Source organism: Coenobita brevimanus, chromosome 72 (assembly GCF_032717465.1).
Source record: "Coenobita brevimanus isolate Jiangsu-jjx chromosome 72, ASM3271746v2, whole genome shotgun sequence".
Classification (NCBI taxonomy): domain Eukaryota; kingdom Metazoa; phylum Arthropoda; class Malacostraca; order Decapoda; family Coenobitidae; genus Coenobita; species Coenobita brevimanus.
In genome coordinates this window covers 15,584,274-15,597,264 of record NC_137025.1, presented here as the reverse complement: position 1 = coordinate 15,597,264, position 12,991 = coordinate 15,584,274, and the positions used below count along the sequence as shown (strand labels likewise).

Here is a 12,991-nt window from a genome sequence, read left to right as displayed (position 1 = left end):
GCATGCACGGCCTCCTGATATCCACTCTTCTGATTCCTAACTCCCTCATGAGGACGGGGTCCACATGGCCAGGCTGAGATGTGGGCATCATCCAGCCCTCTTAAGTTACCAGAAGAAGCTGGATGACTCCATCGCTGATGCATGTCCAGAATGCAACACAGCACCCCAAACTATTAAGCACATTATGGAAGACTGCATGGCACACAATCACCTACGACAACAACACAACATACACTCCTTGACAGCTCTGTGGGAAAGCCCGGTCTTGGCCGTAGCCTTCCTCAGGGCTGTTCGGCCAGACTGCCTAGGGAACAACTACTGCTAATACTACCTCATGTGCTGTCTTGCTACTTCCCTCAACCTCATGTGCCCCCTCACCACCACATCATGCACCAGTGACATCATCATCTCAGCCAAGGGGAAAGTCAGTGCCTCAGCGTGTCCGTAAGGTGAGGAGGACTGCATCACAACGTGGAAGGCATACCAGGCAGCAGCCAGGAGTGCAGGTGTCCCTTTCCCAAGAAGCCTACAGATGGAAGGCAACGCAAGAGTTCAGACCAAGGACTTTTGCATTTGACAACATGAACTCTGTTGTTAGTGACACGACAGGACTGATGGTGACGAGCTCTATCATGAGTTTTTTCATAAGACAGCGACAGACATGGCACAGGAAGAAACGTATAGGACACGACATTGGACTGATGCGACAGTGCTGACCTTGTATGTGTTCATGGCACTGACGATTTTGATGCCCTTGGTAAAGAAACATGCGCTTGTTGACTACTGGACCACTGATGTCTTGACATGGCACGAAATACGTACCAGAATATCCTACGGTTCCTTCATTTCTCCAACAACACAAGCTCGGACCCTACAGACAGTTTGCAAAAGATCAGAATTGTTTTGGAAAACCTCAAAAGGCTGTAGCACCAGTCGAGCAGGGCAGTACTCCCAAGGCAGATGGAAAGCTGATGACAGGGAGAACTGCAGCTCCCATTTCATCAGCCCTCGGGACTAGTTCCAGACCATTCCCCTTTGCAGAACTTTTTCAGTGTTTCAGTAACACAGAGTAGGCCAGCATGCTTTCCAATACATGTTTCTCTAACTGTCAACACCAAACAACATGCACAGTAAACACTACACTTCCTTTTCAAAATTAAAAAAGAAACATGGCTGTAGTAAATCTGGCCTCGGAGTCCCGGGAGGGGGGGGGGGACCATAAATTTCCCCACCATCCGCCCCTCTCCCGGTGCCGACTCAGAGAGATGCTTGGAACCACTGTCTGACTCCTTCTTCATTTCTGCAACATTCGCGGCCTTTCCTCTTCTCTCTGTCGAACACCACCTCTCCTCCTCTAAACCTCACCTTCTCTTCTTGACAGAGACTCAGCTGTCTGAGGCAACTGACAGCAAACCCTTTTCTGTTTCCTCCTACTTTTTCTATACTCATTTCAAAGCCAAAGGTGGTTGTTGTGTATATGTACACAACAATTTATCTTGCTCTCGTGTTCCTGTTCTTCTGAATTCTTTACTCTCTGGCTTCAGCTTTCTTGTCATTCTCTGACTAAGTATATCTGCGATGTTTACTTATCTTCTAATTCTACTGACTATGAAAAATTCTTCGACTATCTTACTTCTACGATGGAACACATTATAGCCATTTCTCCTTTCTCTGAAATCTCCATTCTAGGAGACTTCAATGTTCACCACCACATTTGGTTCTCCTCTCCTTTCACTGATCCTCCTGGTGAGCAAGCATACATCTTTTCTATCCAAAATGACCTAGAGCAGCTTGTACAGCATCCCACCCGTATCCCTGACTGCCTTGGAGAGAGCTCCAACATACCTGACCTCTTCCTTACAACTAATCCTTCTGCTTACACTGTTACTCTTGCCTCTCCATTGAGCTCCTCCAATCACAACCATATTACCTTAACCTGTCCTATCACTCCGGTACGGCCTGTGGACCCTCCAAAGAAATGTCATCTGTGGCACTTTGGAGCTGTACATTGGGAGGCCCTCAGGCAGTAATTCTTTGATTTTCCATGGAATTATTATTGCTTCCATGGCCAGAAGCCATCTCAGTGTGCCTTAAGCATTATGGAGGTTATTCTCTCAGGCATGGAAGCATACATTCCCTTCTCATATCAAAGTGGTGGAGTGAGTAACAGTGACAGTGTAACGGTGAATACGGCCACCCAGTGAGAGACGGGTCTATCATAGTGAATACGCTACCACCAGATAATATCTCGTAATACTAAAACCGTATCCAGACCTCAGTGCCAAAGAAACACTTACCCACAAGAAACAATATCAGCAAGTCCACGAATATATAAAACCCAGACTTCCTATAACTAATAATACGTAAACCTCTGCCCCAAGTGCTCTTCATTTTGATCCGAGCAGTATCCTGCGCGATACTGATAACCCATATCTAGATGTAAGAGTTATAATTATCCAGTTTACCTGTATCAGTGATATCTACTTGTTCCCGTCCAACTTAGTAAAACACGTGTAAGGTTGTTGCCTTGAGTTTTTGTGTCCTACCTCTCTCCTATTTGCCTAAGCTCCGGTCTAGAATGAGAGCCCCGCTACACACTAGGCGTTTACGTGACTGGAAGCCAGCCCTTAAAACACCTAGCATTACAAAAATTATTTCAAATGTCAGTATTTGGGAAGCTACATTCCTTTACATCACTGAAGCGGTGATTTTCTCAGCTTGAATTCATGACCTCTTGTTCTCTCATCTCTAACAAAGACGTCCTTGCTATTCACACATTCTGCTGCCCTTGCTCTTGTACACATCATGATCAAATTTCCTTTCTTCCTCCACCCTCTCAGGGTTGGTAAATTCAGCTTTTCTAGTCTCTCATAAGGCAAGTCTTCCAAACTAAGTTTAATGCTAGGTGAAAAAGGTCCGACTTTTCGGTCCTAGAACACCTAACGTGTAGCGGGGTCCTCTTTTGAAACAGGAGCTTAGTGCAATAAAGAGAGGTAGGACACAAAAACTCCAGGCAATAACCTTTACACGTATATTACCACAGTCAGACACAGGACAAAACAGCAGATATTACAACACAGTATGTGGTAGAGAAATAAAACCTTAACTAGGATATTAGTATCTCGCAGGATACTGGCTTAACAGATACCGACGCCAATGCAGTAATTCTAGTGCACAGGTGTACAGGGAATACAGGTGCGTGTGGGAGCGCTGGGAGTGGGTCTCACACGGGAGGGGGAGGGGGGGCGAGGGGAGTGACTCGTGGCGGGCCAGAACAGAGTTATAGTAATATTGGGAGGGAGTAAGTATTATTAATTCAAACTTAGTATTTTTTTATAGCAAAGGGGTTTTGACAATTGATTCTATTCCTCGTCTACGTTCACACTAGCTGCTGGGAGGAGATTCTTAAAGAGAGGGTGGAGGACACTGGGAATTCACTGTGTTTACCGTAATGCAAGCGGGAGAATATTATTAACACTTTTCTCTACTGTTTCCTGTAACAAAGGACATTGGTGTATTTTACTATAGAGGATTTCTCGGGGTAGTAGTCTTACTGGTTTTCTGCAAGGGCATCACTCATGAGTCTGATTCACCAGAACTTAGTTCCTGCACTCGTCCTTACTCATCCACCCGTGATTTCACTCGCCCCGATATTCAACATACATTAAGTCACTGTATCACTGTTGCACTACTTCTGGGGCAACGTCACACTTAGCATAAGTCACTTAACTAATTCTGGGGCAACACCACACTTAACATGATTCACTCATATAGCGGGGGCGGCAGGGAGACATGCCGGCGACAACTCTGCCGGAAAAGGGGCACCGCCAAGGGAAGGCGTGCCGAGAGGGCACGGGACGACTCACAGGGGCGTCCTCTCTCGTTCAGGGCTGCAGGTGGTGAAGGGGCCCGTAATCTTCGGGCTAGGTTAAGGAGTGTGGCCCTCAGGACTGGGGCCAAACAGGTCCAGGAATCTCTGGCTCAGGTCAGACACCCGAAAGCAGCACTACATCAACTCAAAAAAATGTAAAATATTGGAAATGGGTAAAAGTACCAAGAGAGAATCACTGAATTATTTGATGGGTACCAGTAATGATCTAATCACAAAAGTGAGAAAAGAGAAGGACTTAGGTGTGTTGGTCCAGGATAATTTGTCACATGAAAAAACACATTAACAAAACAGAGAGATGAATAATCGCTTGACCAACATAAGTGTAGCACTTCATTACATGGATGAGGAGATGATGAAAAAATTGGTAGTGGCCATGATCCGCCCCAGGTTGGAATATGCGGCAGCAGCGTGGTCCCCATATAATAAGAAAGATATAAACAAGATCGAGAGAATACAAAGAACAGCAACCAAGATGGTCCCTAGCCTGGCAGATCTGTCGTAATGGGAAGGCTGGAAAAACTAAACCTGCCTTCCTTATAAGAAAGGAGAGAGAAGGGCGACATGATTGTAATGTTCAGGGCCAGAATGGGAGTAGAAAATATTGGCAGAGAAGATCTGTTTGAATGGGATGGGAGAGTAACAAGAGGACACGGAATGAAACTGAAAAAGCCAAGTTGCTTGAAGGATATCAAGAAATATAGTTTTCCATACAGATGCATAAACCTATGGAATAGCCCGGACAAAGAGACTGTCCAGTCTACAAACTTAAATGAGTTCAGAGCAAAATTTGACATATTGAGAAACAGAGACGGGACCCCACGAGCGTACCTCATTTCCTGTAAACACAACTGTGTAAATACAACTTTTTAAATACGTGCGTCCACACACACACACACACACAAAGCATGCACGATTGCTTTCTTTCTTTCTTTCTCTCTCTCTCTCTCTCTCTCTCCCTCCCTCTCTCTTCATATACTGTACATTTGTTTGTCTGTCACTTATTTTTCAAGTCACTGCTTGTCTGTAATGCAAACTCTTTAGCTGTTGCTGTCTCTATCTCAGTCTCTGTCTCCCTGTCTGTCTGTCTGTCTGTCTCTCTCTCTGCATATACATTTGTTTGTCTGTCACTTATTTTTCAAGTCATTGCCAGTCTGTAATGCGAACTCTTTCACTGTTGCTGTCTACCTCAGTCTCTGTCTCCCTGTCTGTCTGTCTGCTGCCTCTCTCTCTCTCCCTCACCCACCCACAGAGAGAGAGAGAGAGAGAGAGAGAGAGAGAGAGAGACAGACAGACAGACAGACAGAGAGAGAGAGAGAGAGAGAGAGAGAGAGAGAGAGAGTGTGTGTATTTACCTAGTTGTGATATACAGGAAATGAGCTATGCTCGTGGGGTCCCGTCTCTTTTTCCCATTAACAAAAAACGAGAGATTTGGTTAGATGTTGTTTGGCATACGCTGACAGCATCCTTTTTATGAGCAGGACAGGAGAGAGGAGGAGAGAACAGGAGGAGAAAGCAGAGGAGATGTGGAGTGCGACAGGCAGATGGGACACCAAAAGAGCTTCTAGAGACGTGAAGAGGAGAGTATCAGATGAACAAGACACAGAGTTAACACGGTTTTGTCACAACTCAGATTGTACTCATTTTATTTTTATTTCATGCCGTGAAAGTCAGCCTAAGCACCTGACCAGATCCTTTTGGTAAAGCACAGTACTGTCTTGCATCTATTATTCATTTTACTCTAGAATAGGCCCAACTTGAAAATTATCTGGTGAAAACCTAAAGATTTCTGGGCTGGGCTAAGCCCCATATGTTTCAAGATCCTAAATACACCCCTGGACTGGCTCATTTCACTTCACTTGGGATGCTGGTTGACAGCCCTCCTAATTACAGTATGTTCTGTCCTTACAAATGTACCGTACTGTATGTATTACTAGATCTTACATCACCCATATTGGGTCCTCGGTAGGAACAAGCCTAAGATTTGGGATAATGATGATGATGATGATAATGAATTTTTGTATATTTAAAGTAACATATCAATTTTCTGGAGCTACATACCATTGACTACTGGTGCTTTGGGCTCATGTGAACTGACACTGTTAGTGGTGTCAGGGATTTTGTTGTCTTCCTCCTTCTTCCTCTTCTGTTTTTTCTTCTTCCCTGGTGTTTCATCATTTATGTTAGCTTCCTGAGGACCTTCAGATATCACAGAGTCATTCATAGCATGTTCTGCTATTTCTCCATTCACAGCCACCACACTGAAGTCTTGATCTTTCTTCTTTTTTTTCACTGCTTTCACCATCAACTCTCCTTTCCCTAATGTATCATTAGTGCTACTTAGAACCAGCAAGCCCTCTTCTCTCCAAGCTCTTATAGTTCCATGTTTCTTTTTCTTTTTAGACTTTTTACCTTCCTCTTCAGGGATATAGCTTGCAGTTTCACAGTCAGTGTGTATTTTCTTTTTCTTCTTTGGAAAATTAACCTTAGAATTATGACTTAACCTCAAATTCAAATCCGTAACCACATCGCTTGTAATATCGTTGCTCATTTCATTTTCACTGTCCTTTCTTTTCTTTCTAGGGGATCTAACAACAGGTTCATTAACAACACTTGGGTCTATGGCTTCAGTGCCTGTATGGTCATGGTTCATGTCACTGTGTTTCTTCTTTTTAGGAGGCACATTTCCTACTTTATGTGCAAGACTTTGATTTTCAGCTGATGTATTTCTCACATAATCTTTTCCTTCACTCTCACATCCATCATCGTCTAGCTTCTTCTTCTTTTTTAATGACTTTCCAAAAAGATTAATGGATGATGCTTCAGTTTCTGCAGCTTCACTACTTATGTGACTATCACTGTTCTTTTTCTTTTTCTTAGGAACTGTTTTTTCATTACCAGCATTGATTTTGCCATTTACAGAGGTATTCACTTCATCAATGTCCTTGTTCTTGTTTTTCTTCTTTTTTCTTTCTGTCTTGTCATCTTCAGCAACATATTCAATATTAACACTTGCATTCCTCATCTGCAGCAAAAAATCATCAATCCTTGTGACAACTGTCTGCTTGGAATCACTCTTTTCTCCAGGTCCAAATTTTATAGGGCTACTATGAACCAGCCTATCAGATGACCTATTAAGATCATTTAACTGAGCAGTCTTTCTGGCCCTGGCCCGAGCATTGATACGCTCAAGCAAGATGGAGGCCTGGTTGGGAGATTCAGGATTAAACTTCTCTTTCCCAGGGCTGCATGGGCCCCAGTACCGGCCCCCAACGTTTGTCTTTATCTGGTTCATTCTCTCCTTCAGCTGTAATGAAAGTTAATGAAGATGACTGAGACAAAAGTTCTAAACAACAACACAATACACTCTTACATACCATATATTGTACCGGTATACATTCATTTGTTTATATATCCAACTCTACATAAATAGACAACACTTCATTCTGACACTCAACAGTCCTCCAACATGCAAAAGATAGCACCATACACCTTTATACATTACCAACTGGGCAACAATACCCACTGTCTAAAAGTCTAAACCGAACACGGTAGCCTGTTATTCATGTTTGTGTTCATTATTACAGAACCTTGTCTATGAGGGGCAGGGTACTGGTGATGTTAATTATTCTATTCTATTCTATTCTATATACCTAGGCTGCTTCCCCCAAGGAAAGGGAGGTAGCCGAGACAGGACGACACACTCCCCATTTACTCATCCATTCAAACACATTCATTCGCATCTTAGCCCCAAAGGGGAGAACGGACAGATCCTCACCGCACCACACTGCACAAGGGTCAACTGCGCAATAGAATCAGTGACATCCGCAGCAGGGCCCGACAGCAGAGCTGGTTTACCCCTGCCACATCATAACAGACTCATCCCCTCAGCCGCACCTGACCTGATTAGCTGATCAGACCAAATGTGGGAGAATATCCCCTCAGGGCTGCATCATCATTTATCCATTCACAATTTCTCTCCATTTATTTCTGTCACGCACAGCCACTCTTCCTTGCTCAACAGACATCCCTCTCGCATCCAGCACTCTCTTCACACTGTCCATCCATCCTATTCGTGGTCTTCCTCTCAGCCTTACACCTCTCACATCAGATCTAGTTATCTTTTTCACCAATCGCTCATTATCCATTCTCTCCATATGCCCAAACCATCGCAACACCCTCTGCTCAACTCTACCAGCCATCTCCCGAACAACTCTAGTTCTCCTTCGCACTTCATCATTTCGCACTCGATCCATACGCGTCACTCCACACATACTCCTCAGACACCTCATCTCCATTACATTCAAACTTTTCCTCTCTGCTACACCCATATTCCATGTTTCAGCCCCATATAACGCAGTTGGTACCACAACACCCTCATACAGCCTTCTCTTTACATCCATTCTAAGCGAACGACATCTAAACGCTTTTTTCATTCCTCCCAGCACCTTTCCTACTTCATTTATTCTAAACTTCACTTCTGCATCTATTCTTCCATCCACAGCAACATGTGACCCTAGATATTTAAAACAATCTACCTCCTCAAGCAACTCGCCATTCAAGACTATATTCATCCCCCTACCATCTATCAACCTCGTACACTTCATCACTTTACTCTTATTCTCATTTACTTTCAATTTCCTCCTTTCACACACCCTTCCAAACTCCTCTACCAACTGTCTCAATCTCTCCTCTGAATCAGCCACCAGTGCAGTATCATCTGCAAACAGCAGCTGCTTCAGATTCCACTCTCCACCATCAACACTCACCAGACTCAGACCTCCACCTAAAACTCTTGCATTCACCTCCCTTACAACACCATCCATTTAAATGTTAAACAACTAAGGCGACATCACACATCCCTGTCGCAGCCCCACTCTCACGGGAAACCAATCACTCTCAGCATTTCCCACTCTTACACACGCTCTACTATTTACATAAAAACTTTTCACCCCTTTTAGTAACCTACCATCAAGTCCATACAATCTTAAAACAGTCCACAAAGCCTCCCTATCAATTCTATCATATGCTTTCTCTAAATCCATAAATGCCCAAAACACATCCTTGCCTTTCGCTAAATACTTTTCACACACTTGTCTCACAGCAAACACCTGATCCACAAATCCCCTCCCTCTCCTAAAGCCACACTGCTCATCACCAAGCACTCCCTCTGTACCCTCTCTAACTCTCATAATTAACACTCTACCATACACCTTACCTACAACACTCAACAGACTTATACCCCTAAAACTAGTACATTCATGCTTATCACCCTTGCCTTTATACAAGGGACCACACAAGCACTTGCCCAGTCAATTGGCACCATACCTTTCACAAAGCACACATTCAACAGTCTTACTAACCAGTCAACAATAGTCACTCCACCACCCTTCAGGCATTCCACAGCACACCCATCCATACCTGCAGCCTTCCCTGTTTTCATCTCCTTTACTGCCTTCTCCACTTCCTCCTTCGTGATCAAAGAATCATTCAACTCTCCCAACACATTTATTCCTTGCACCCTTCCATCCGCCACAATCTCAGCCACCCTTTAATTATAACATGCTGAAATTGTAAAGATAGTTCTGATGCAACCTGAACCCTCTTACTGATTTGAAACTGTTATCCTCACAAAAGTGGTAGGTGGTGGTGATCATCATCCACTCATCTGTTGTAGTGTTGCCTGCTTTTTCCTCTACCTATATCATGCTTTTTCTGTGTCTACCCTCCTCTCTTCCTGTTTCTCCCATCTTTCCTGTCCCTTTTTATTACTCTTCTTTCTTTTTCAGGCAATTTTACATTAAGTGACAAGTTTTCTGGTTTTCTTGAAGCCAGGAAACCATTTATGACACTGGGTGGTAACTACATAACCAACCCATGTATGTTCCTTACGTGCCTACAAGTGGGTTGGCAGAGGGTTAGCACCCCTCCCTGTAAAACAAAAAGGCAAATGGCCACCCATTACAGGAGTATGGTGTATGGTTTCAGGCAGAGAGATAGATCAATATGAGTGTAATTCATGGCACTGGGAAATAAAAAAAATACATCACAGAGGCTGATGCTTAGGTAGCTGAATATTTTATTCAGCATAACACTAAATATTCAGAATGAAATTATACTTTTCAGTTACTTTGATGTCTGACATGAATCTGACTATGAAATCTATTGCAAATCACTAGTATCTGAGTTTTAGCCCCAAACCCACATAAGTAGTTTTTATTATACTTTCAATGTAAGAATAATTCTACCCATCTATCTATCATTCTATTGCCAGACGCCTCAATCCTGTACAGGGAGGCCAAAAACAAATCACCTCCATGTTGCCCTGTCCCCTGCCATTTCACTGCCCTCCCCCCAGTCCTAAAACCCCTCTCATTAACCTCTCCACTTAATCCCTCCATCTCATCCTTGGCCTCCTCTTCCCTTTCCCCCCCTCCATCTTACTCACATACACTCTCCTCATTAGTCTCTCACTCTACATCTTCTCCACATGGCCATCCACCTCAGTGTATTTCTCCTGATGTTTTCTATCACTTCCACATCCACACCACAATGCTCCTTCACTTCCTCATTTGTAAGTTTGTCTCTCCATGCAATTTCACATGCTCCTCTCAAATAATTCATTGCCACTGCTCTCATTCTTGACTTATGTTCTTCCAAAAAGGTCTAAGTTTCACTTCCAAACATTACAGTTGGTATCACAATACAATACTATCATCCAGCGACTTTTTTACTTCCATGCTCACTTTCCTATTTCTTATCATTGCTTTCAAGGAACCAGCAACTTTTCTTTCTTGTTGCATCCATTCATGTACTTCATCCTCCAAACTTCCATCCTTACTCATCATTAGCCACCCAAGTACAGTAATCCCTCAATCATCCGAACGCTCCGTATCTGGTTAAGTTCGTATATGAACTTTAGTCCTGGGCTCTATTAGGTTCCTATCTGGATTTATTTCTGTACTTGGACATAAAAGTTCCCACATCGCCGGCCTACAAATTAAAAAAGGTCTGTTGGGTGGTTCACCAGCCTCTCTGTCCACATGTGAGTAACAGACTGTAACCCACAAGTAAAGCAAACAAGGCTGTCTGGCTCCCTACTAAATGGTCAAAGTCCCCCGCCCTCCCTGATGACCAGTAACATACTGGCAGCAAGCGAGAAAAACAGATTGTAACCCACAAGCTGAGCGAGAATGGCTGTCCGGCTCCCAACCTAATGGTCAAAGTCCCCCGGCCCCCCCGATCACTGGAAACATACTGGCAGTGAGCAAGGAATAAAGATCGTAACCCACAAGCTCAGCGAGAATGGCTGTCCAGCTCCCAACCAAATGGTCAAAGTTCCCTGCTCTCCCCCCCCCCCCATCACCAGAAACAAACCAACAGCACGTGAGGAATAAGATCGTAACCCAAAAGCTGAGGAAAGAATGGCCGACTGGTTCCCACCTAAATGGTCAAAGTCTCCCGGCTGCCCGGATTAGTCAGAACTCCTGGCCACGCACAGCCATCCACTTCCTTACTGAGTGGTCAAAGTCGCATCGCCATCCAGATTACTCAGCCGCTCTTTAGGCCAAGTGTTTCCGCCACGTTGCGACATATGCCTATGCAAGCGAAAAGGACCCTTGCGCTCATAGGTCAGTGTGCCACTTTTTGCTTGCATGCTCATAGCAAAGCATGGGTAGAGACATGGAAACACTGTACACTCCCCAGCAATACTGCACCTTAGTTCCTGCCTTCGTCTCTTCGCATGTGGACGTGCTTGGCTGAGATAAAACAATGGCAGCTTCCATTGCTGCATTTGTGGTGGTGACCTACCTTCTGCAGGCCTTAATCTTCCTCTGTGGTATTCTCATGTGTGTGATGATGTCCCCACCACCACCCAAGAAATGCAAGAGGAGGGTTTTGACCCTGGAGAAGAAGTGTGAAATATTGGGCAAGGTTGACAGGATGGCCAATTTCATGCGTTCTGCGTGAATATGACTTGGCCCATTCAACCTTGTCTGATATCAAGAAATCTATCTATCTATCTATTGCCAGATGCCATAATCCCTTAAGGGATGGCCATTTGACTTTGAGTTATTGCTTTTATCGGGAGGGGCACTAACCCTCCACCAACCCACTTGCTGACACGTAGGGAGCACGTATATGTTGGTTATATGGTTACCACCCAGAGTTGTAAATGGTTTCTTGGCTTACAGGAAACCATTTAGCTTGTCACTTAATGTAAAGCCACAGGTAGAGGAAAGAAGAGCAATAAGAAGTGACAGGAAAGATGGGAGATATAGGAAGAGAGGAGGGCAGGCACAGAAAAAGAATGATAAAGGATAAGGAAGAAGTAGGCAGCACTACATCAAGCGAGTGGATGATGGTCGCCACCAAATTTCATGTGTTCTGCATGAATATGACTCGGCCCATTCAACCTTGTCTGATATCAAGAAATCAGGGGACAAATTGGCTTAGTACGGACAGGACTAAGGCAATACCACTCGCAAAGACAACTGGAAGATGATGTCCAAGCCCCACCATGACAGCATATAACAGCTGACTGGTTTGTTTCCACCAGCAACTCGGTGCTGGCGTGCCTATATAAGGGACCGAGTTGAAGGCTGCAGTCGAGAAGTTTGCAGGCCTGCACAACGTGCATGACTTCAAGGCTTCTGAGGGTTGGCCCTTCCGGCTCAAACTTCGGCATGGACTTACTGGCTGTAAGGCACATGGTGAGGCTTTGGACTCAAGCAGAGGATGTTGAGCTGTTTTGTCAGAAAGTGCATCACCTGATTGAGAAGGAGGGCTTTGTTCTTGGTCAAGGGTACAATGCTGATGAAAATGGCCTGTTTCACTGCTCTTTACCCACCAACACCCTGGCAGAAGAGACGGAGAAGACTGTGCCTGGTCAGAAGCTGTCCAAACAATGTGCATTGGTGCTGTGCTGTGCAAATGCTAATGGGATGCACTGCCTCAAACCCAAAACTATTGGACAGGCAAAACAGCCATGCTGTCTCCTTGGGTGGATGGATAGCCTGCTTGTTGTGTGGTACCATTCTGTAAAGGCTTCGTTTACTGCAAAGATCTTCAGAGACTGGCACCACAGACACTTTGTCAAGG

The 12,991-nt window shown here is 44.4% G+C and overlaps 1 protein-coding gene across 1 annotated transcript in view; it reads right to left on the bottom strand.

Annotated features, from left to right (window-relative positions):
• LOC145407193 (uncharacterized) overlaps positions 1-12,991 on the bottom strand; it is a 182,155-nt gene that overhangs the window by 113,464 nt on the left and 55,700 nt on the right. The window contains exon 2 of the mRNA XM_080278230.1: positions 5,951-7,196. Coding sequence (XP_080134356.1) covers positions 5,951-7,184 — 1,234 coding nt within the window. The 5' untranslated portion in view covers positions 7,185-7,196. The remainder of the gene's footprint in view (positions 1-5,950; positions 7,197-12,991) is intronic.